Raw genomic sequence first — 25,987 nt, forward strand, 5'->3', positions numbered from 1 at the left:
CCTGGTTTTTGTTTTTTGTTTTTGTTTTTTTCCTGTAGCATACTATATAATCATCTGTTCTGCTCCCTCTGCTAGAATGCAATGAGGGCAAAGATCTTTGTTCATGGAAGCGTACAGTGCCTGGAATAGTGCCTCAAGCATGGTATGTGCTCAGTAAATAGTTTCTGAATGAATTTCAAATTACTTCAGGGTTTTCAGATTAGTAGTTCATTGAACAGAGATTTAGTGGATCAGAATATCCCATTTGTAAAATATTTTGGAAGAGGTTTTGGATGAGGTTTGGATGTAAAGTATTAAGAAATAGACACAGAATTGAGACGACTCTTAAAACAGGGCTGGCTTTGAGGGGTTTGTGCTCCATAATCATCACAACAAATGGGCTTCATGACCTTTAATTTTGTAGCATTTTTGGGTATTCACTATAAAAACAGAAGAGTTTCTATCCTGCTCTCTTGCCTAATCTTTAGTAAGAAAAAGTGGTTCACTATATGATAATGCATTTTGGGAGTATGAATGCAACTAAGTGCCCAGCAGGGCTACTACTACTTGGCAGGGCTACTACTACTTGGTGTGCCTCAGAGGTCAGTCTGGTCTGTAGGAAGCCAGTTCCTCTGACTCTTAACTGTGTAAGCATTTTGCTATACAAATCTTGCTGAAATTCGTAGTTTTGGGTTTTTTTTTTTTTAATTTTATTTATTATTTATTTGACAGAGGTCACAAGTAGGCAGAGAGGCAGACAGAGAGAGAAGGAGGGAAGCAGGCTCCTGCTGAGCAGAAAGCCTGATATGGGGCTCGATCCCAGGACCCTGGGATCATGACCTGAGCCGAAGGCAGAGACTTTAACTCACTGAGCCACCCAGGCACCCCAAATTCATAGTTTCTAATCACAGTTTTCTCTGGTGCCTACTGGGCACCATTTGAAAGCTGGAAAAAATCACATTGTAGACATTGATGGTGTCTTCATATTAACAAGCAAGAATATTGGAAAACCTTTCCCATCGCCGAATGCCTCACTTAAATAGGCAACAGATGGAAGATGCTCTAAGTCACTTATAAGTTCTTTTCCCCAGATTTTATTAACTGTTAATCAAAAATGAAACACGTGAGAGGACACTTGACTGGAGGGGAAGGACTATAGAATATTGAAAAAAAAAATACAGAGCGAGTTGCTGTGAAGATAAGTCATGGAGACTTCACAGAATAGAAATGGATTCTCTGTTATAATCATACCCATTTGGCAGAGGCCTTTAACACATGGATTCCAAAGTGTCAAAAGCCTCTATTTGTCCAGTTTCTTCCTATATGGTGGTGATGTTTGTGTTTGCATATCATAAACTTTATTTCAAAGCTGATAGCTCTTTGTGCACATATGTACATGTATTTACTGCTCAGTAAGAAATCCTGGCACCTTTTAGATGAAGATGAGAAGATATTTAGCTCAGAGTAATGCTGTTTTGGTAATTGTCTTTCTCAGAGCTCTACAGGGCTAGATGCTTTCTCTTCTGGCATGCGGTTCTTTATTTCTGGTACCTTGGGATTTCCCTCTTTTTGAGCCTGGCAACATCTGACAATTTGTTTTTGGAGCAGGAAAAGGGGAAAGCAGCAGTTAACCACTAATGTTGTCTCAGCCCATCATGTTGCCAGAGGACAAAGATGCTCTATACTATATATGTCCTTTACACTCCGGAAGTGAGGTTTAAGCTATCAAATTTCTTCATAATAAATTTTAAAATAATTAATTATACATTAAATCTGTCCTCAAAGCCCATACACAAAAAGGCCTACAATTACATAGCACTAATGTTTGCGACCCAAAATAGTCCTTAATGAATTTGGATGTTTTCCTTGCGGTCATATCTGCGTGATAATTTTGGTAAGTTAGTGAATATTCAAAGATATATCCCAGAATTCTCATGGGAGTAGAATATTAAATAATGCACTTGGGGGTATCTTTGTTTCACTAACTTGATGAGTTCTTGTCATGAAGAGATCCATCCAGATGTCATTTCATTTGGGTTTTACTTTTTCCTCATTTGGATTTTTTAATATTGAGATGTAATTTGTAAAGGTCTTAGAGGCTGTACAACTCCATGATGGGTCATCCTAAAGTAGAATATTTACTGCCTTTAAGCATAAAGGTAAAGAGCTTGGGATTTTTTAAGTTTTTAGGCTAAAAACAATGGGGCAGCAGAGGCAGTTTTAGAACCTATATAGTCACCTAGGAGAAATCAACCTGTAGGATATTTATCTTACTTACTACACAACTTAATAAAGAGAGGAATGCCAGTCCAAGAAGCTGGGGGAGCAAGAATGAGGGATAGTAAATCAAGTGTAACACCTGGATAAAGGAATTTATTACCATTGTAAACTATGTATGCTCAAGAACAATTTATAATTTAGTAATGACTATGAAGATTACAGTGATAATGTGGGAGAGGTTTTAGTTACAATGTAAGCATGTCATTTGCTGGGTTCTGAAGTACTCCAAAGGTGTCTTGATATATTCCTGTTTGGGGTTAACAGTCTACTTTCTGATCAGACAGTACACAAGTATTACACGCTTCTTGCCAGCAGTCTTCTGGTGGTATGTAAATATGACTGGTCTCCTTTTCTCTCTTAAGCTTAATGTGGTATTTCTGGCTTCATTCACTGGCTTTCTAGCAGCCTCCCCATGTTAGCCTCGCCACATGGTCAGTCTTCTGTTTGGTAGGTTTTATAAATCCTAAAAGTTCTAGTTCAGAAACAGCTCTAATAAACCGAGCACTGGAGGCTATGGCTAAGGAAATTCACCATGTTACGTTTTTTGACATAAAGAAGTTAAAGTCTCAATGTTAAAACATGCTTTGTTAAACTGAAGTACAGTTCAAATACATATGCTAAATTAAACTATAATCCTTACTAGAAAACATCAATGTAATTACAATCCACTTTCATTAAGACATGAATGGTAAAGTACCTAACGCTTACCTAATTCTAATTTTTCATAACACTATGAAAACTGCTTCCCCTTTAACTTCTAAAAGTATATAATCACCATAGAAAAATATAGAGAATTTAAAAATGACAGTTTTTGGACATTTTTGCTGAATTCTGGAGTATGACCTTGATAGAAGTTTTAGACCAAATATTTTATATTTGGTCTCATTTTAGATTAAATTTGGAATGGGTTTTTAGAAACAAGTTATTCTGGGATGATATGTATTAGTATTAGTATTAACAAGTAATAAGATTGTTTGGAAAAAGCCTTTATAAATCTATTGTTGGTCTAGAGAAACTATAAACTTATATTCCATGTATACTCAGACATTACAGAACTGGTTTGTTAAAAGGATACTGGATAATTTCATTCCTTTCTTCTGAGGTTACAGAACTTGCATCCATTTTTTCAGCAGCTGTCACAACTGTTGCAAAGGCCTTTTCAGAGATGAGACAGAAGAAAACAAAAATCTTTACCATTGCCAGATATTTTATATTGCACTTGATGACTCTAAGGAGCCAGGTCAAGCTGCTGGAACTGATAGCTGGCATTTTTTAAATATTCCACCAAATTTCAGATTCTCAAAACTTCTCATTCTTAGAAGGTGCCAATTACACATATTTTTAAAAGATGACATCTGTTAAGGCCTTCAACAAAGTTAACTTTGTAATACTCTTCTGAGGATGGAAAGAAATTACTTATCTTAGTCTTCCATTGCCTTGCCAAGTATTCATTGTACTTCCTGATTGCTAAATCTGTTGTACAGTTACTCCGATATTTTTTTCTTTTTTGTGATAAAGGAAAAGCTAGTTAATAATACACCTTTGTTTTGTGGAAAAACAGAACCAACCTAAACTGTATAGTTTTTGCTTACTGTTAACTGTGGGGTTAGATCATGTACTTATTTTGACCTGGCATGAATGCAGAATTGGCTTGGTTGAGGAGTGTGGAATGAGAGTGCAGGGGACTTGGAGTGAGACTATTGAGCAGTTAGCTACTTTTCTGGAAGAGATTTTACAATGTGAGGTGATTTATGCTTCCCAAACAAAAGAAAAGGGCATTAAAAACAGAAAAGAAAAAAAAAGATGAAAAGATGAGTTCCAAAGTCCCCAAAGTATAAGAACCCTAGCAGAACTGTCACCGATGATTAGACAAATAGCTTACTCTGTTCGCCATGACCTACCTCTGACCAGTCCACAAGGTTGATTAGCCTGCTACACTCTAGGTGCAGTTTATATGCTATGCAGATGTCTGGGGCGACATTTGGAATGCAGCCTTCTTCACTCTTCAGTGCTTCATTCTAAAAACAACAGTAAACTTAGATGACTACTTTTTAGAGATGATCAGGAACAGAAGCAGACATTAATGAATCCCCAAACTAATTTAGTAAGCCAGTAAATGAAGTCCTTTTGGTTTCCTTTATTTAGTGAGTTGTGTCTGCTCCCCAATAGTTACCTAGTTCTTGTTTAGAATTAGGTCTTTGTTATAATCCCCTTAGTTCCTGATCACTAGAAGAATACCTGGGATCAGAAGAAAAGCCCATTTTTCATTTTAAGCAAATTATTAATTTTTTATTTTAATTATACACTATTAATTTCTGAGGCTCTACTGTATTTCTGGTTTCTGTAAAAAGTTTATGGACTTCCTGGGGATTTTCAGTAAAATGCCACTTCCAACATTTGTGATTATAGCAATAATTACAGCCTATTAATACCAACACATCACTACCAAGGCTCTAAGTTAGCTCTCCGAGAAAAGACTAGGTTGTCAAATGCTGCAGATCCTAAATAATCCCTATAAAAACAATCAGTGTGTGTGTGTTTTTAAAGACTGATTTATTTGGCAGTGGGGCGGGGAGCAGTGGGCAGAGGGAGAAGGAGAAAATCCTCAAGGAGACCTTGGACTGGGTGTGAAGCCCAACTCACAACCCTCAGATCACGACCTGAGAGGAAATCAAGAGTGATTACTTCACCGACTGAGCCAGCCAGGGGTCCCAACAATCGGTGTTTTTTTAAATTTATTCAAAATCCATGGTTATTGAGAAAGTGTCTCACACATACATACACACAGAGATTGTAATATATCCTCCTAAAGACTCCTAAAATCGCACCAGATCTCTTCTGTGACCTTCCATTAAAGAGAAGAATTTTAATTTGTGGTTTATATAATAAAAATATTTTGTGCTTTAAATATAAAATTATTCAAGCTCTCCACTACCACCATCATTGAAAACCACTGACTTATATTTTCCTATTCAGTATTAGCTTGTAATGCTTATGAGCATGCTAACTTGGGTGCCTTTTTGGAATAGGAAACCAGTACACTGGAACATTCTTCGTAGATTTTATGGAGTCTAAATAATTTTTTGAAAAAACCTGAAACGGGCGCTGGGGTGGCTCAGGGGGTTAAAGCCTCTGCCTTCGGCTCAAATCATGATCCCAGGGTCCTGGGATCAAGCCCTGCATCTGGCCTCTCTGCTCAGCAGGGAGCTGCTTCCTCCTCTCTCTCTCTGCCTACTTGTGACCTCTGTCAAATAAATAAAATCTTAAAAAACAAACCTGAAACAGGTATAATCCTGTACTGCCAACTCCCTAGTCGTTAGGACTGCAAATCTACAGTATTTTTGTGGTGAATAAAGCCTGGGGTGTGAACTAAACTTCCAGAGTGATGAATCTGCTTCTTACCTTGAGATAATAATAAGGGTTGTTGAGCGCAGTGTGGAGGGCGATTCTTGGCGCCGCGTTCAGATGCTCCCGCAGGGTGTGGGCGGCGCTGAAGTACACCACCTCGTGCAGGGGCTGTGTGTCTGGTGGCAGAAGGTATTCTCTGAAACAGCCAAAGTGAGGTGTCCGTTTTTAAATAAGCACACATTTATGTTCAGTATAACATCTTTGTCAATCCTCTATGGAAGACTGAGCAACGAACTTAAAAAGCAAAATCAACAACCAGAAACAAACAAATGAAACAAAAGCCAAAGAGCAAAGTTAGTACAGGTTCACTCAGAATTGTACCTCTTCCATGTAGTTTGTAAAACTCACGTTCACTTGAGTTTATGAAACCGTATTTTAGTTCTCAGTTAAACCTTTAGGAACGAATGCACCTAAGTCACACTTCTGCTCAAAACCTTAAAGCCAGAATTTCTTAAGAGTATTAATGAATACTTTCTTAAAGTAATTATTTAGAAAACTCAGATAGCCACATTCCTTACCACAGCAGACATTTAACTCTCGACAGTGTTTAAAACACGCCTCAGACCTAGAATTAAGAATTTAGGAAATTCTTTTTGGATCACAGAAAATGTTTTAATTGATATGTTTCACAGAAATGGTACCTGGAAGGTTTTTGTATGTTAGAATTAAATTTTACTTTAAGAAGGCAGAAAAGGCTATAACTTTTAGCTTTAGAATATTGGAAAACAAATTGTTCATTAAAATTTCAGTTAAATCACTGTAACTCGGGTTTTTTCTCCAATTTATGAGTTAGTTGACAACCTAATTTTAATGAAATCTGAACTTAGGAAATAAAGCATTAAAAAGTTCACTTTCAGTGTCTAACGAGCCCATGAGTTTGCCTGTGCCACGACAGTGACATCACTCTTGGGTAGCCTGGAGGGAGGAAATTGGAAGGGAGAAACTTCGGCAAACACAACCCGAAGGTAAGAGTAATATGTCGCGGGGAGCCTGGGTGGCTCAGTGGGTTAAAGCCTCTGCCTTCGGCTCAGGTCATGATCCCAGGGTCCTGGGATCGAGCCCCGCATCGGGCTCTCTGCTCAGCGGGGAGCCTGCTTCCTCCTCTCTCTCTGCCTGCCTCTCTGCCTACTTGTGATCTCTATCTGTCAAATGAATAAATAAAAAAATCTTTAAAAAAAAAAAAAAGAGTAATATGTCGCTAGCTTGAGTAAAGTAGTTAACTCATATGCCTTCATAAAGATTTGGGGCTTAGTCCAGTACTGGGCTTTAAATATTTTGGCCACATGATGGATTTCTGTCAGCTCCTTTTCCCACCAAGTGCAGGCAGAACAAAGCAGCTGCCTCAGCCCATGCACCAGGAAAATTACCGTCTTCCTCTGGATCCTAGATTTTTCCCATCTTGGGAGAAAATCCCACTCCACTTGTTCCACCTGTGTGGTCAGTGGCTTTGAGGAAGAGAGGAAGAGGAGAGGTATTAACCATGTACCTCACTCCTCCCCATCTCAAGAGAACTCCTGGCCCCTTGCTCATTTCCACTTGTAAATGCTGCTGCTCCTTCTCTAGAGTTAAGCAGAATAAAGCCCACTTGCAAAAAAGCATATGGTTTGACTTGGCCCTAAGGATTCAGCATTCTATACCATATATACCATTCTATACCAATTCTATACCAATACTATAGCATTCTATAGTACTGCTAACTAACCTCTTACTCAAGATTAAGTTAATTTAGCGGTAGCCTATAACATGGGTTTTGTAACATCAACCGCCTCCCTAGCCAGCTAGCTACCCATTTGTAATTTCTGACTGTAAACTATTCTATACCAACCTCAGGCTGTTTCTTCCCAATCACTATAATGACTGTCATTAAAAGACCCCATTGAAGTCCTGCTATGTAATAAGGACTGGAAATCAAACAAGGCAAGCAGAGTCAACTTCAGAAAAATTATCTCACATTTGTACTCTCTGCCCTCTTTAGCATCTTTAATGTTTAGAAATTTAGGTAATTCCTGAGGCAAAAGGACTTTCTGGATCTCATCGAAGAACCTCCATCAGAGGCAAAATAAAATATTTGCCTATGTTTTGTTCACACTGGCTGCTACATTAGTTGGCCACCACCAGTGACAAAACATCACACATGAGAATTTGTGTCCAACTGCAAATGCGGAGATGAGCAGAGATCTCCTGCAGCTTACCTGCTGTGAGAAGAAGTAAGCAATGAGCCCAGCACTAGAGCACTGCATGGTGCTCATTTTGGATTCAGATCAGAGTTCACAAACAAAAGAGAGATGGTTCTGAGGAAAATGGGTAGGGACCACTTAGTATCAACAAGGGCTGCAAAGCTGAAGCTTGTATTTTGATGAAAACAGTAATGCAGAAAGTAGCACTTTTATTCTCTGTTCTCAGGAGTTTCATCAAGAGCTGCTCACAGTGAGCCGGGAAGCCTGGCTCTTGGAGTCTATTGCTTGTATTTATCTTTAATGAACATCTTTTCTCCAGGGCTCTAAGCTCTGTTCAAACACCTGTGATGTGGCCTCCTTGGAGAAAGTCAGGAGAGATGGAGAGGCACTTCTGTTGGTCATCTCCAGACCAGGACTGTGTGACTTTCCCTAAGTCCGAGCTTCTCTCTGGGTTTTAGCTGCCACATGTCTCCTTAGGTCTGTTTTAGCTCTAACATGCTACAATCCCAATCTCTTCCTGCCTGGGAGAGTCAATCTTGATAAAATAGTAAATCCTGGTATGGAAAACTCTATGATTTCACAACACAGCACAATTTAGTCATGCTCACCTTTATTCAGTAACTTCTCAGAAAGGTTAAAAAGTCACACACAGGTGGAAGATCATGGTCAAAGAGCAAAAGGAATGGTTGTCTGATTTCAGAGCCTTCAATTTTGGATTTGCGGGAATTCAGAAAGGAACCTGGCATCTGGCCTACAAATTAAGCTAAAATACACTATAATTTTTTTCAGCAATAGCAATGGTCACAAGTTGGTAAAAGAAAGGAGCCAGATACTTGGGCAAGAAACTACAAGAACAGGAAAGCCCAGCAGGGCAAGGTTAACTGTATGAGTTCTAAAAGGTCAATTCTGGCCAGGACACAGTTCAGCATATTGCATTGCATCACTCATACATGCCACATTTCTCACTTTAACCTTCCTTTTGTCACACTTGGTTGATCATCTGGACCTCCTCCATGGCATTAGTAATTTCTCTCCAGTGATTAGGAACAATGAGCCTGTTCCTACACTGTCCTAGAAATGGAAGTTTTCACTTTTAAGAGGACAGGTAATTTATCAGAAAACTACTCTGTCTTCAGTGACTGAGCTGTTCTTTTCAGTACTTGATTATATTCAGTGCCTAGCCTGCTGTTCGAACTGCTGTTAAAACACAAAAGCAGCAATGACAAATAAATTTTTTCCTATTTTTTAACTATTAAATCATTTTGTTTTTCACATTTCTCTTTTTCCTATAGCACGTCCCAACTGCTCGAAAGGCAGCCTTTAGGTGGGTAATTTCACACACCTACATAAAACTGCCTTTTGGGAAATCTGTGAATTAGAATGATCTGGGTTTCCCAAAAAGGAATCCTATTTTAAAATACAGGCAGAGCTAATGGACTTCTAAATTACTATGAGTACATTTCCCAACATGAAGGTAGTCCTCATAAGAGGCACTGCTATTCCTTAGAATGAAAGTCCTTTACTCGGGATAAAAGAGGACATTATGGCTAGCCTACTCTGTCTTCTGGGCTTGGCCCAGATCCAGCATTCTCCCAGCAAAGACAGAACAAGGATAAAGTGCAATGCAAACATTCTGTTACTAGAAAGGGGAAAGAACACTCACTTTCTGTTTCCACTCCCATCCCACCCCCCAGCTCCAGCCTAATGAACTAGATCAAATTTGAATTGTGTTCTTCAACTGGCAATAAAGGATTGAACTAGTCATTTGATCAGACATCTTAATAAGGATGAAAAATGAATCAAAATTACAATTCTCAGCTGTACAGAGGGACCTGAAAAGAATAAAGCCTAATCTAATTTAGGAGAAAGTGCCCTGGACTGGCTATGGACAGCTGTCACTCCAGTGTTGTTGGGAAAACAGCCTGACTTTTAGCTTTTAAGAGCAACAGACTCACCTCACCAGACTTTCAATGAAGTTGACAACTTTTTCTCTGAGTACTTCAAACCTGGTCTGCTTCTTACTTGTTCTTCTTAATTCCTTCATTTCCAATAAGGACTATGAATGAAAGAACATATTCTTTTTGGTGATTCTGCAACAGAAAAGTCCTCACAGGGAGTGCTAGGTCCATAAACAGAATGTGTAGAGAACGAATCAGATCAAAATGGGTTTTGATTTTTAAGGTCTAGAAAGAATCCCTCCTAAGTGTCTTGCTTCAAATATGTATCAAGTAGATTTTCAGGAAAAGAGAAAAAGGATAGCTCACTTTATTGCTATCATGGTAGAGTGCCACCAATCCACAACCCCATTACTTCAGTTAAGAGAAAGACTTAACACTCAGAGAAAGGCAATTATCATATGATCTCTCTGATATGAGGAATTTGAGAGGCAGGGCAGGGGGTTGTGGGGGGAAGAGGGAGAGAAAAATGAAACAAGATGGGACCAGGGAGGGAGACAAACCATAGGAGACTCTTAATCTCAGGAAACAAACTGAGGGTTGCTGGAGGGGAGGGGGATGGGAGGAATGGGGTGGCTGGGTGATGGACACTGGGGAGGGTATATGCTATGGTGAGTGCTGTGAAATGTGTAAGCCTGATGATTCACAGACCTGTATCCTTGAAACAAATAATACATTATATGTTAATAAAAAATAAAAATAAAGAAGAGACTTAAAAGAAAAAGAAACAAAAACAGCCTTAGCCTTTGTCCATCTAAATAGAATAAATTCAATGTGTTCTGTCTTGCTTTGAAAGCTTATTCTACATTTATCATAACTTGGTATTATGATACAAAGAAGGTTCTTTGCTTTGACAAAGAAGATCATAAACTTAGAAATATCTGAAAAAGATTATGTTGGACATACTGTGGCTCAGTTTCTCCTCTCTACTGAATATGCATTTTAAAAAAATCAAGAAAAGTATCTAAAATTAATGGATTAGGCTCTTTTGGGTTTCTCTGACCAAACAACAACAACAAAAAAATACATCAGATAAATAATTAGATTCCTTTTGGCAACAGTGTTCCCATTTTTTCCTTACTAGTAGTTGATTCTTTTTTTCTCTCTGAGGCTAAAGAACAGTTCCCCCCTATGTTGGCTAGTAAATTCCTCTCCAGTAAATTCCACCCTTCATAAATACAGAGTGAGGATGGCAATGGACCAGATAAACAGGATGCTCAATTTATAAGTGAGTTACAAAATCTGCTTTGTTGCTGGTTGTGGTTTAAAAATTAAAAAGAAAAACATTTAGGCAGAGCTAATCTAGAGCACACACTGAAAAAAAGGAGTGCCAAGATGCAGTTGGAAGGAGAAGTTACCTTCTGAAGATGATAGAGGTCTGTCTTCTGAAGCCCCTTTGGCTGTGACCCAGAAATATCTTCTTCTTCTTTGGCTTCTAATTTTTAATAGAAAACCAATATATAGCAACTAGGGTAAATCCAGTCAAGTCAAAGAGAACAAGTATTTCTACTACTCCAAGGGAAATAAAGTTTCATCTATTTTTTTCCAATGTGGCAAGGTATCAAGGTCACATCAAATTAACGATTTCCCCCAGAAGCTGAAGGTCTATAAATATTACATAATTATGTCGCAGAGATGGCTTCAACAAACCAGCAACTGAATTTTAAAAACATGACCACAATGAAAGCAAAACAAAGGTACATACAAAACCCCATAAGCCAAGAGCAAAAAACTCCAATTCTTTGTGCTGTTATAAATGGCTTTTTAAGAAACAAATTTAAACTGTGTTCCTTTGATTATGCCAAGACTGTAAACAACACAAACACACACCCTGCAAACCCAGCCTCAACCTTCCAATTCACTATTTTTGACACAAGGCTACTTGAGTATGAAAGAGGTAGTGTGTAAAAGACTTGAAATAATCTACTAAAACAAAGTGCACTATAGTTCTTTTGGCAAAAGGAACAGAAAACCATATCTGGTAAAAGGTGTAGTTGTGCTTCTAGAGGGCATGAGGCTCTAAGAAACACTTTCCTCGTAAGGGCAGGTGTTAGGAACCTCACACTCACATGGCTTATTTGGACCAAATCTAAGACAACAGGATGCGACTGCAGAATCTGCATCATTCTCAGTCAATTTCGCCATGATGGGTAATTTCTGGCTCAAGAAAGATACAATTTAAGATTAAAATATCTAATAAATTCTTTGTCCCATTTCATTATCACATAGCAGAGCCTTAAAAATAAATCTGATATGACATTCTGACCTACTTAACGCTCCAAATGTAATTTTAAACCCAGACTATAAAATGTAGCAAGTGTTAAGGAACCAGAAATAGCATACAGCCAAATATTTGTACTTGTCCAATGTGGGGAGTTTAATTTCACTTTATTATTAACAATGTGTCATTTTGAGAATAAAGAAATACAGATATTTCTTCAAGACATTGGTTTTGCTCCAACTTGTAAAATTCTTTACCTTTCGAATGGTAATGATCTTAACCTCCAAACTTTCTATTTCTAAAAGCTGCATTCCTTTATTATTTAGTATGCCACAGAATTTGTTTCACCAACTTGTTAATTTATTGTGATATCTGAAGTTTTAATTTAGACAAATCTGAGTCCAATTTTGTAAAAGACTGAAATTTACCTAATTTACTTATATTAAGTCTTTTACCTAATTTGTGTCCTTAAGGGTGTCCCCTCACTGTCCTAGTGGCCACGGTTAAGGGGCATTTAAATTATGAATGAGGGAAAACAAAACAAAACAATGAGTTGGTTTAAGAGAGGTGGGCTCTAGCCGGGGCACTAGCACTACCTACCTGTGGGATCCAGAGCAAGTTACATTCTCTTCCTGGGCTTTAGTTTCTGTTTGTAACCAAACTCAATGCTCTCTATGATACTAATTTCTAGTCCTTTAAAATTTTATGACTTGAAAAATGGCTTGGCTCATGCTGTACTGCAAAAGAGCAGCGCCTACAAAGAACCTGAAGCAAACCCTCTTACTATTGTTCTTCCTCATTCTGGCTGCTCAGGTCACTCCAGGCAAGCAAACTGTCTCTTCGTCTTCCACTGACTAAGCACTCATCAGGTACCTAGCATGGCAGCTGTGGACAGATATGGAGGGAGTTCGGCAAAAGCAGTTTCCTTTAACCCAAAGGATTCTCAAGACAAAGGAACCCTTGCCAAACAGAGAGAGGATTGATACAGACATTCCAAGCGAAGTATTTTCACCATGCCACGTCCCATCTATGGGCTTACATACCAAGCTGCCTCTTTCCCTCACCTCCCAAATTACAATTTCCCTCTAGGGGGAAGTAAAGGGTGCACACTTGTTTTGTTTGTTTTACCAAAAGAATGCCATCCTTTAGTGCCAGAAAAGAGCAAGAGCCCATGAATGGTCAGGATCAATCCATGGTGCCCTATCAGAACACAAAAGTCTGGCTACATTAGAAAACAGAACCTGATTACCTATACACAATCAGGCTACGCCTGCACTCAGCAAACAGAAATGATGGCGTGGCAGTCAGGCATAATCAAGGAAACTATAACACTCCAACACTGGGGGATGCCAGGCTGCCTCAGTTCGTTTAGGACTGAAAGACTCCACTTTTCATAAATCCGATTAAAGCCGACCTCGTGCATATTTTGGTAATCAGCATACCAATGAGCCTCATTGCTGTGAAAGTGGTTCACAGCTATTATTTTTCAGGCTTACAAATGATTTATGCAGTGTTTTTGAAATCTATAAAGAACTTGATTGAAATGCTTAAGAAAAAACATCTAAAAGGAATCCTTAATTATGATGCCCTGCTACTCTCTCCAATCTTTTTGATTTCTTTTTGTTTTTTTAAAGGTAAGTCCTCTAAACTGTCTGTCTGGAGGAAGAATTCTTTTTTTCCTGCCCATTTGATGCTTTTATTGTTTAAACCAGATCTGGAAGAGAACGATTTGCCTTATTTGTACTGGTCAGGATATGACATTCTGAGGGTTGGTATGCTGACTGTGAACTACTTCTATCTCTTCATCTCTGAAACATCAAAAAGTGGGATTTTTCCATGTTATTTTATTTAAATGACTGTCATAACCAGTAGAATTGGCAAGATATTATATTCTCACCATCAAGACTCTGAAACTGGGCCAGAAACTCCTCTATTCTCTTTGCTGTGCTCCCAAGCTGCTTTTCAGAAGAGGACTTAAAAACCTGGAAACATTTCTGAAGTATGGCCATCAGTTCATCCTTTGCCAACATCCTGGAACAGAATCAGTGACAGGAGATATACTATAACTGGAAAATTAATATACTTAAAAAACACTGTCTGCATATTAAATGTTTCGATGGTGTAAATTCTTCACTAGTAGCTACCAAATTTGGGGGAAGAGATCTTCTTCAACATACGTGACATTTCAGAAATATTTAGAAAAGTTCTCATGATGAAACCCAACTTAGAAAATGTACAGCGTTCCGTGCTCACAGCCTGACAGCAGCACGTACACTACGTTTGTAATATGGACCAAGCTACTAAACTCCTCTGACCCTTGGTTTCCTTATCTATAAAATGGAAATAAGAATTCACGTATCTCACAGGTTAGACAGAAGCTTAAAAATTAAGTGAGAAGATGCATTTGAAGACTCTAGCACAGTGCTTACCACCTAGTAGACATTTAAGGTTAATGTTCCTTTCCTTCAGCTCTAAGTATGAGACAGAATGTCTGCTGAGGATACAACACACAGGCTACATTAAAGTTTGTTTGAAAGGATAAAAAAAAAAATCACAATCATTTCTCTAATTATTACCATTTTAGTTATATTTTACATCTTCTATGGGCTTTATGAACATCAGTCAGTAAATCCACTAAACTTTAAAAGAGGTAAGCAATTCTCTGTGTTTTATATAGCACAGGTGGAATGGTTGTATAACTCATTTAAGTCCACAGAGGAGATCTTTGTTAGAAACGGAGAGAACACAGATCTTCTAAAATTAGGATCCCGTTCTCAGAATCATTAGGATATCTCCACTAAGATCATATTCAGTAACAGAATGAAATGGAATTAGGTCAATATTAGTAATCATTAAGTGCCATGACACAAGTATAAAAATTATTCTCAGCAAATGGACCTAAGTAACGAAGACTATGATGAGTGTAAGTTCTTACATTAATCATGAAGGAACACTCAGACAGATCCAGAATGTGGGCCATTCTACAAGATAACCATCTTAGGTTTGACATTTTTCATAATAAAAAACCTGGGAAAAATACTAATATTACTAAGTTAGCTAAAAGATATAAAACTAAGGGGCGCCTGGGTGGCTCAGTGATTAAATGTCTGCCTTCAGCTCCGGTCACGATCCCAGGGTCCTAAGATCGAGCCCCGCACTGGGCTCCCTGCTTGGCGGGAAGCCTGCTCTCCATCTTCCACTCCCACTGCTTGTGTTCCCTCTCTTGCTGCCTCCCTCTGTCAAATAAATAAAATCTTAAAAAAAAAAAAAAGTATAAAGCTAAGTAGACTAAGACTATTGAGAAATTAAGCTGATTACTTCAACTAAAATTTAAACCCAAACCTAAAAATTAAAAAAATGTCAAATAGCCAATAAATATGGAAACTGGTAGGTAGGAGTGGACAAAAGTAAACTTCTGCCCAGTTTTAAGAAAAAGTACAAAATCTTCTCTTTCCTCCTTCCACAACAATAAAATATTTATCCAAAGTATTAGTAATCTTTATCTGGGAATGAAAGGCAACTAACAGGTCGAAGAAAATTAAGCCAACACATTTACTTCTTAATTACATTCGACATGATTTAAAATGTCTAGCTTTCTGTTGCCTAGATGGAATTAAATTGTTGAGAGTTAACTCAAAGTCAGATACACTTGAACAATCTGTTATACATAACCTTTAGCCCTACTCAAATAGCCAAGATCAGCATTTTCCAGGTCCAAGGAACCACCGGCACAGGCTTGCTGGGAGGGGCAGCAACCTGAGAACTAGCGGCCCAGGCTGTAGGCAGCCACACCTGGCATCTGTCTGCAGCTTAGAGAAGGGAGTACTGAGGTAGGCAAAGCCCAGCCCATTACTCACTCTCAGAGCACAAGAAAAATGGCATTAAGTCATATAATTTCGAAATCAAACTTTATAGTCATAACTTTTAATGTGGCATTTGCTTGGATGGGGTAGATCCTTCACTTCAGATGTAAACTTCTAGGAATTCAGAAAGTTATTACTCTTTTTATTATTAGCCAAAGACAATGGTCTCGTAGTTTCCAGAGTAGCAAAAGATCTTACACTTATCCAAGTACTCTTTGGTTTAGTATTAAACAAGACTTGAAGTAAGGCTAATTAGAGCTAATAATGTGATCAACACAATAAAATCATTAATTAAATTTTTTCAACCTAATTATACGTACACAAAATCAGCATAAACCTGCCTATCATCACTATTATCTAACATCATTCTAGAGTCTAGTTGCTACAACAAATTAAGAAAAAAGAAGTGGTACAAGCATTAGAAAGGAAGATGCAATTTATTATTTGCACACAATGTTGACTGTAAGGTTAGGAAATCTAAAAGAACTAAGTATTAAAGAGTGTGAAGGATGCATGGGTGTAGGACATGTATACACATACACCTGTGTCAGGGTCTCACATGTACATGTAATGCATTTGATACAGAACTATGTAATGGAAAAAGGGGCATGCTCAAAATGGCAACAAAAACTATAGAAAACGCAGCAATGTATTTTACAACAACTATGTAACACATATAACAAAAAGAAAGCCCTGAATAAATGGACATTTTTAAGTTCTAACCCCCAATACTGTATAGAAACAAATTCATTCCAAATTAATCTATACCTTTAATACATTTTGAAACAAAATTCCAGTGGGTATTTCTTTAAAACCCAACAAAATTATTCTAAAACATATCTGCAAAAATAATCATTCCTAAAAAGGGGGAACAATGTGTATATACTTGAGTGTGTGTAGTAGGGCTATGAATTTATCAAAAGGGGTAAGATACAGCGATTAAAATCAGACAGTACTTTGTAGGAATGGACAGGCAATAGTGAGAGTAAGAGTCTATAAAGAGCTTGAGGACCATATGGGAATTTGATCCCACAGCATTTCTAATCATGGGATAGGATGTACTGGAAATAACTAGTTTGAGAAAAAGAGATTACTACACCTCTTATTACATCTATTTCAGAGAGAATAAAAATGCACATATGACATGGGGGTGGGGAAAGAAGCAGTCCATCAATTGTAAGATACTAGAAGAAAATAAAGATATTTAACCCTTGTAATATCTAGGATCAGAAAGAGTGTGGGGAAACAAATACTGACATATTGCTGGCACAAGTGTACCTTGGAAAAATACTGTTATTTTAGACCCAGAAAGTCTGTATGTAGGTATGTACTCTGTGGAAATAATTATACAAACATATCAAATTATTCAGCCTTGGTGACTACTGTTAACAGTGAAGAATTAGAAAGAACCTAAATACAAACTGATCTGAACCAAGTCTGGCTTGGCATCCACGTACCACACCTCAAGATACAGTGTCCATGGTAGACTATTAAATGCAAAACACGTAACTACCACAACAAAAACCAACCAAATTCCACAAAAATCCAAAATTGTGTAACATCAAATACAGTATGACTTAATACCTGTTGGTGCCTGGAAAAAAATCTGAAAAGTACAAATTGCAAATGGTAAATGATGGCCTTTGAAGTTATAAAACACAAATGGCAGTATCTGAAAAGCACTGTTATGTTTTCATTTAGATTATTATTAGAATGACTCCAACCAGCACTTTGGACAAACCAAACTTAACTGAACAAAACTAACTAAAAACTAAAAAATGAAAATTTTATTCCTGAAAGCTTGTTAATATATACTAGCACCCCAAATACAAAATTAAGGATTAAGTCTAGCCACTAGACCAGCATTTTTCAAACTGAGTTTTCAAAATGGGTTTTAACAATTAGGTAAGTCATAAAACCCTTACTTCTTTCCTTCCCTCCTCCCTTCAGTGAACACTTATTAAATGCCTACTACACACCAGGCACTGTTCTGGGCATTTGGGATTCATCTCATGAAGACCCCTGTCTTCATGAAACTCATATTCTAGCAAAGGGTTGAGGGGGAGGGGTGTGGGTAGGGCACAGACGACAAACAGTATCTATCTACCTCATATTACTATATATATGCTAAAAATTGGTATTACATACAATTAAGGGGGGGGAAAGTTGGGAGAGGAGTAGATGGGTTTCAATTTTAAAATGATTACTAGGCCTCACTGAGAAGATGACATTTGACCAAACATGAGAAGGAGGCGAGAGAGTCAGCCATATAAAATACTTGGCAGAGAAAACAATTCCTGCAAAGGTCCTACACTGAGTGTATGTCTGCATGTTCAAGAACATGGCAGCCAAGGTGTCTGAAGTGGAAAGAGAGATGACCAAGCAGTAGGAAATGAAATAAGAGAGGTAATGAAGGGCTAGATCATGCAGGGTCATTATGGTACAGACTGTGGCTTTTACTCTGAGTAAAACGGGGAGTTAATGGAGACTTTTGAGCTAAGGAGTGATATGTATTTTAGAAGGACTGAGCTAACAGCTGTTTTGAGAAAAAACTGTAGGGGAACATGTATGGAAGCCAGGGAAACCAATTCTGCGATTTTCCAGGTAAGAGAACAGTGACTTGGATAGTGGTGATACCAGTGAGGGAAGGTGGCGAGAGGAGGTTTGATTCTTGATACATTTTGAAGGCAGAACCCAAGTTTTTGGTTTTCAACAATGAGAAGGATAAAAAGACCACTGAAAGATTTTAAGTTTAAAGGGAAGATCAGGCGTTCAGTTTTGAACATGTTACCATTGAGATGTATTTTGGGTATGTAAGTGGAGACTTTAAATGGGTACATGGAGTAACAGACTTGCAGTCATAAGAAAAGTGGGCTTTCGAGTAAGCTCTAGCACACTGTAATGTTAAGGTATCAGGGAGAAGAGAAACTACCAAAGAAGACTGAGAAGGAGCATGCAGCCAGGTAGGAGAAAAACCGAGTCTGGGTCCTGAAAGTCATTAAGGGAAGGCGTGATGAACTGTGTTAATGCTGATAACAGGTTAACACAAATGAAGATGTAGAACTGACCATTAGCTTTAGGAACATCAAGGTCACCAGTGACCTTAATCAAAGTAGTCTAATAATAGAGCGCAAAATCCAAATCAGTTAAAAAGAGAATGAGGAGAGAGGAACTAGAGACAGTGTGACAATGCTTTTGAATTCTGGCAGATCCCATTTAGCATTTAGCTTTAAAAGAAAAAGAATAAAATCGAAAAAAAAGTATCAGAATTAAAAAGTGTGAAAGCCACCCCACTAAAGACAAAGGAAAAAGCACATTAGGATAGGTCACATTAATGCTGAAAAAGAGCTATTTAACTTTAAACAACCTGATTAAGTGATTTTTTTATCACCATCAGGTAAATGATTCAAAAAAGGCTTGTGATACTTAATGTGTTAAAAGCTTTATGGGTTGTCATAAAAAAAAGTTTCCTTAACTAAGAAAGGGAATCATTTAGCAATCATTAAAAACAATCATCCTTGAGGGCAATGAGTGTTCTGCCTCATCATGCAGAAAGCCAATAATTCCTGGTTAAGTACTGATTATATAAATGTCTGATTGAGAACAGGCAATAAGGAGAAACTGGCCAATCCATGGCTAATGCAAAAATCCTCTAAATAATGAGTTCTCAGGCTTTAAACAGACATTTTCATTAATCAGCTTCAAAAATTCAAACCTGCAAATGTATCGATGAAGACTAGAAGAAAACAAAATAGCTTACCAAAAAACCATACTCACAGAGATTATCTTCTTCAAAGACAACACAACAAAGCATCTGATATGGTAACAAGTGAAACAGAAACCAAAAATATGCATAATTCCTCCCAACCTTGACATTTCATGTTAGATGCTACTTCCTTTGAGAAACTGCTTGACCTCCTCAGTGAAGGTTCACTGTCCAGCCTGTTAGCTCCTTAGCACCTGAGACCTCACCCACCACGGCACTTCTTACTCTGTATTCTAACTGCCTACTTGGCCACCTTAATCTCTCACTTGACCAAAATTCAGTGTAGGTAAGGACTAGGGTCATCTTTGTAATTAGATCAGTGGTTCCACATGGCAAGCATTTAAAAAAACCTTTTTTGAATGGATGAACAAGGCAATGGCCATACACTGATAGTTTGACCTTAGGCCTTAGGGAACAATAGTTTCTCTACTGACAAATTGGTTCAGGTAGGGGAGCACTCAGAAGTTATAGTGCCCTTTGTGGGAACTATGCTCTTTTATGTATGTCAAAACGAATAAATTAAATTATATCATATGGTTAGAAACAACTTTAGTAAACTAAAATACATACATACCTTATGATGCACTACTTTTTAATTTTTATATATCATATTTATTTATATTTCTTTTTAAAAGAAAAAAGTTGTCAAATTAAATTTGATTAGCTATTTCTGAGTTTTTAAAGTAACATTTCTTAGCTACCTGTTCATTTTCTAGCAGAATAGTACAACACCAAATGTTTGATAAAAACTTAAAATAAATTTTCAGATCTTTTTTGTCTCTTAAAAAAGCCACTGCTCACTACTAGCAGTGGAGGACCTTGTTTCATTTCAGAACCAATCTGAGATCACTTCCCTCAAGCCATCTAGCTTCTCCACCAATAAAGCCTTTTCTTTTCCTTTGATGGCTTCATTTTTCCCCTCAATTTTGCATACTCCATTCTTATTCCCCTTTATTTTCTAGAACAGTGTTTCTCAAAGTGTGGTCCTTTGGACTGATTACGTGTCCAAATGTGACGGAGTGCTTGTTCAATGCAGATTCCTTCTGCCCCACAGCCAGGTTCCCAAGAGATTCCGAATCTCTGCGGAGAGGGCAAAGGAATACATGTTTTCTACACCTCCGCTGATTCTTATGCACACTAAGGCCTGAAAATCAGTACTGTAAATACCACGACTATCAACATCTTTTGCTACAAAATGAGCTTCAACAATTCAGCTGTTTGATTTTACCCCAAGTGTACACATGACTGTGGAGGACCTCATGTGACGCCAGTTCAGAACTGGCAATCCTTGTTCTAAGAAAGAAATTACATTTTAACTGTACAGTCTCATATAACTGCTGCATGGACAAACTTTGATCCTCAAAAGTTAAATTATGCTATTGAGGAAGCATCCCCAAGACTGTGGAGCTGTGCTGTGTTTCCTGACAACAACTTCAAATGTCATCTAAAGCTGATCTGCAAAATCAGGAAACAGTGCATTATTTAGATTCCAAATCTCTAGTCTCTTTGAACTAAAGTGATCAAATGTTAATATTATTACTTGGGTCATGTTTTTTTAACTCAATGAAAGCTGAGCTGACCTGCTAATATATTACTGTTTAACTCAAAAGCCTTACTCAGAAATCAGAGTAATTTCTTTCAGCCTAAAGTAAATTCCTTCAGCTGTCAATCAACTCCAGTTTACAAATCTGTTTCTATAGCAAACTTGTAAGGTTACACTTGGGATAAGCGGACTAGACACTGTAGCTCCTTTCATTTAGAGGTCGACACTCTGTGCCAAGATGCCTCATGTTAGAGTAGAACAGGGGTTTTTGTCCACAGATGCTTGCTTGACTGGTTCACTTTAGTATCTGTGCTGTGTTCTGAACATGAACTACTGGCCACAAACCCACAGAAATTACTTTTTATATACCTCTCAAATAATTGGAATAGGGCTGAAAAATGGACTTGACTTTGAAGATTCAGATTTAAATTCCAGCTCTGTCAACTGCAGAAAAGGTACTCAATGTTTCTGTCTCTGGTTTCCTTATTTGGAAGAAAATGAGATAATCTTTGATGAGTAATTCTCAATTATAGGGCAAGGGGCAGAATAAATTCCCTAAGACGGGCACACTTGTCATTTCCCTCAAGCCAAGGATCACTGCCACAGCAACGCATGGTAACTGATGTGCAATCGCAGTATTCTTCAGGTCCAGGTATTCCATTGTGTTCCTGTAAGTCAGGGACTTTATGACTTTTGTCAACCCTTAAAACCTTATTACTGAAGCAAGGATTTTTGAATTTTAAGAGTCTGAAAAATTCTTCATCAAGTGTTTGATTTCGTTAAGAAATTTTCTCCAACAGAAAGGCAAATTTTTCCTCTTAAGTTCTTTCACAGCTGACCACAAAAAGCCCAGGGTACTCACCTAGCTCACTGCTGTGTTAGCAACATTTTTACCACTTCCTGTTTGCAAATGGTGTTTTAAGTGAAATATATCCTTATATAATGATACATGCTCAAGTGAAAAATTAACCAACTCATATCCTGTATGGGGATGTGGTCTTCATGCTCCAAGAGTTGACTGAAAGAAGAAAGTCTATGGGAGACATGTGGAACCAATGCACTCATGTCAAATTATGACCTATTATAAAGACATACCTGCATGCTTCCCGCATGCACACCAATGTCTATTGCACACATTTTAAAAGTAACTGTGACATAAAATTCTGTCTTTTCCTACTAATGAATACGTGACATTTCCCCCATTATAAATACCTTGTAAATACATTTTAAAATTGAGATAATTAGGGGAGCCTGGGTGGCTCAGTTGGTTAAGCACCTGCCTTCAGCTCAGGTCATGATCCCAGGGTCCTGGAATTGAGCCCTGTGTAGGGCTCCCTGCTCAGCGGGGAGTCTGCCTCTCCCTCTCCGTCTGCTCCTCCCCTCTGCTTCTGAGCTTTCTCTCTATCTCTCTCCAATAAATCTTAAAAAAATAAAAATAAAAAAATAAAATTGAGGTTAACATGTTAATGTGTACAACATAAATGATTTGATATTTGTATACACTGTGGAATGATTACCATAAGTCCAGTTAACATCCATCATCACACAGTTATACAAACTTTTAAGATCTACTCTCTTAGCAACTTCCAGGTATGCACTACAGTGGTATTAATTACAATCATACTATACATTACATCCCCAGGGCTGCTTTATTCTACAACTGGAAGTCTGTATCCTTTGACCGCCTTCACACATTTTGCCTACCCTGCACCTCTGACAAGCACTAATCTGTTCTCAGTATGGAGTTCAATGTTATGGCAGGACTTCCTTCTTTTTAAGGCTGAATAACATTTGTGTGTATGTGTGTATGTTTCTTTATCCATTCATCAACTGATGGACACTAGTATCCATCGGTGCTGATATCTTTTTGAAATAGCATTTTCATTTCTTTCAGATAAATAACCAGAAGTGAAATTGCTAGGTCAAATGGTAGTTCTATTTTTAATTTTTTGAGGAATCTCCACACCGTTTTCTATAATGACTGCACCAATTTACATCTCCACCAATTGGGCACAAGTATTCCTAACAATTTGTGAGATGTGGGGTGTTACATCCTAATAGGTGTGAGGTGTTATTTCACTCACTATGGTTTTGATTTGCATTTCTCTGGTGATTAGTGATGCTAAGGCATCTTTTCATGTACCTGTTGGCTATCTGTACATCTTCTTCAGAAAAATGTCTGTTCAGATTAGATCCTCTTCCCATTTTTTAATCCACTGTTTTTTTCTATTGAGTAGGAATTCTTTATGTATTTTACATATTAATCCCTTCTCAGATGTATGATTTGCTAACACTTTCTCCCATTTGATAGGTTGCCTTTTCATTTTGTTGATGTTTTCTCCTTCACTCTGTAGAAGCTTTTCAGTTTGATATAGTCTCATTTGCTTATTTTTCCTTTTGGTGTCAAAGCCCAAATATCATTGCCAAAACCAATGTCAAGGACTTCACTTATGTTTTCTTCTAGTTTTGTGGTTTCAAGTCTATGTCCAAGGCTTTAACCCATTTTTGAGTTGATTTTTATGAATAATGTAAGAAAGTAATCCAGTTTCCCTAATACCATTTGTTGAAGAGATTGTCCTTGCTCCATTATATATTCTTGTCTCCTCTGTCATAAATTGTCCATACATGTGTGGATTTATGTCTGGGCTCTCCATTTTATTCATCTATGTGTCTTTTTTTAAGTCAATGCTATACTCTTTTGACTACTACAGCTTTGTAATATTGTTTGAAATCAAGAAGCATAATGCCTCCCCACCGGTGTTCTCAAGATTGCTTTGGCTATTCTTTTGTGGTTCCACACAAATAGCAGGAATTAATACTTTTTAATGGTCACAAAATATTTCATCAAGTTAATCTATGGTTAAACATGTCAGTTTCCAGATAAAAAGGATTTTTCAAGAGAAATACTGCATTTAAGGAACTTAACAAAAAAATCAAGTTGGAAATGTTACTAGACTGTTTCTAGAAATAGCGCCTTAGTTTTTCTTCCCAAGTGACATTCAGTGATCATTTTCATCTTATTTTCTCTCATGACTTGAACTGTTTGAAGATAGATGATGAGAATGTCTGGTTTCCTATATTCAGATGATTCCGACTTAGAATGCCTAAACTGACAAGTGTCCCTGATTCCTTGTCCACAACCAATCTGCACAAAAGGGAAAAGAAATCCAGTCTGGGGAGATTTTCAGATTCTTGTAGTGCCCGGACTCTAACCTGTCCTTGCTGCACCTGCCATATTTTATCCTTAGTGCTTTTTTATTCCTATGTTTCTGACCTCAGCTTAGCCAGATGACTGAAACTTCACTTTCTATTTGTTGTTTCTGCTTTATTCAGATCCCCAAATCCGTATTTTAGATCTTAGCAAAGAACAATGGAAGATACAATAGCTGTGAAGTCAGATCTGGAATAGAATTCTGGTTCCATCAACAGCTAAGAGATCTCAGGCAAATCATCTAAGCCCTATGAGTGCTTCAGTATCCTGAGTTGTAAAGTTTGGATAATAGTATGTACACAAAGGTGTGCTTACATTATTAGGAAAATGTACTGGAAGTTCCCAACACAGTGCCTGACACACTGCAAGCCTTCATAAACAGTCGTTATGACTGTCACCATTACTATTATTGCTCATGTTTTCTTACTCTAGTTTGGAACTGGCCTTGGCATTCTTGATCCTTGAATTGTATCCCAAGATTACCAATGCCAGAAAGTACAGAAAGAAAAGAACAAGCCCCTCTCTGACAAAGGAATCTATGAATTTGAGAATACTCAACTGAGAAAGGAAGACAATCAATAATCACAAAGATTAAAGAGGAAACTCAGCAAGAATCAACTGGGTGTTGAGACAGGCATGTTGACTGAATAAAAAGCAAACAAAGTCTCAGTTGACATATAGAAATACACAGAAATCTCTTACTGGCATTTTAAAAAACGAAATAAAACACAGCTTTTCAGGGGCAATCTAGTTTCCATGGGGAGTTATTTTTCCAGATAGCATAAAATTAGCTTCCTATCTTACGCTGCACCTGCTAGATCACTAACATTTGTATTATTAAGTCTCTGGACTTAAAGTGCTTTCAATGTGACTTTTCCTCCTACTGTGCCCATCTGTTCTTTTCTTGTGGGCCCAGAGGAAGCCAAGACTTAATAAATATTCAGTTCTCAGACTCTTCTTTAAATGATATTTTCATATAAGCATTTATATTCACTGAGGAAAATTTTAAGTCTGTGGGCAGAAACTTAACTCACATTTGATTTCCCTTTTCTCATTATACAAGTGCACATTAAGACTAAAAAGTCACCATATATATAAGAAATAAAGCCAAGAAAAACAAATGACTATTAACTTTAAAAGCAAATTTGTCAGGGTGGTAAGTGATCTCTGCTTTCTGATAATACCACCAAGAAAGCTTACTATTCACATAATATTAGGTAAATAATTTATGATATCCAGTGTTCATGCAGACAGGGCCATCTCAGATGGGCCAATACCATCTAAGATGGCCAATGCTTCATTATTGCTCCTCATATAGTTCAGCAGTGACTGCCTTCACAGGATGCATTTTACCCAGCAATGCTGCTCCTCCACCCATCCTGGTCAGGGCCATGGTGAGCTCTATTTTCCCTGCCAAGACATCAAGCCAGTAAGATTAAAATTATCCATACCTGGTGCTCCTGGGCAGTGCAGCTGGTTAATCATCTGGCCCTTGGTTTTGGCTCAAGTCATGATCTTAGGGTCAGAGATTGAGCCCCACGTTGGGCTCCACGCTCAGCTCAGAGTCTGCTTAAGACTCTCGTT

General features: G+C 37.8%; 1 protein-coding gene across 2 annotated transcripts in view; it reads right to left on the bottom strand.

Annotated features, from left to right (window-relative positions):
- Positions 1-2,339: 2,339 nt before the first annotated feature.
- LOC111158769 (origin recognition complex subunit 3) overlaps positions 2,340-25,987 on the bottom strand; it is a 61,951-nt gene continuing 38,303 nt past the window's right edge. For both annotated transcript variants that reach the window (XM_022521032.1, XM_022521033.1), the window contains 7 exons: positions 13,918-14,051; positions 11,158-11,234; positions 9,800-9,900; positions 5,662-5,803; positions 4,161-4,277; positions 3,335-3,414; positions 2,340-2,763 (listed from right to left, as the gene is read on the bottom strand). In XM_022521032.1, coding sequence (XP_022376740.1) covers positions 2,658-2,763; positions 3,335-3,414; positions 4,161-4,277; positions 5,662-5,803; positions 9,800-9,900; positions 11,158-11,234; positions 13,918-14,051 — 757 coding nt within the window. In that variant the 3' untranslated portion in view covers positions 2,340-2,657. The remainder of the gene's footprint in view (positions 2,764-3,334; positions 3,415-4,160; positions 4,278-5,661; positions 5,804-9,799; positions 9,901-11,157; positions 11,235-13,917; positions 14,052-25,987) is intronic.

Source organism: Enhydra lutris, unplaced genomic scaffold, assembly GCF_002288905.1.
Source record: "Enhydra lutris kenyoni isolate GAN:26980312 unplaced genomic scaffold, ASM228890v2 scaffoldscaffold63, whole genome shotgun sequence".
NCBI classification, from domain to species: Eukaryota; Metazoa; Chordata; class Mammalia; order Carnivora; family Mustelidae; genus Enhydra; species Enhydra lutris.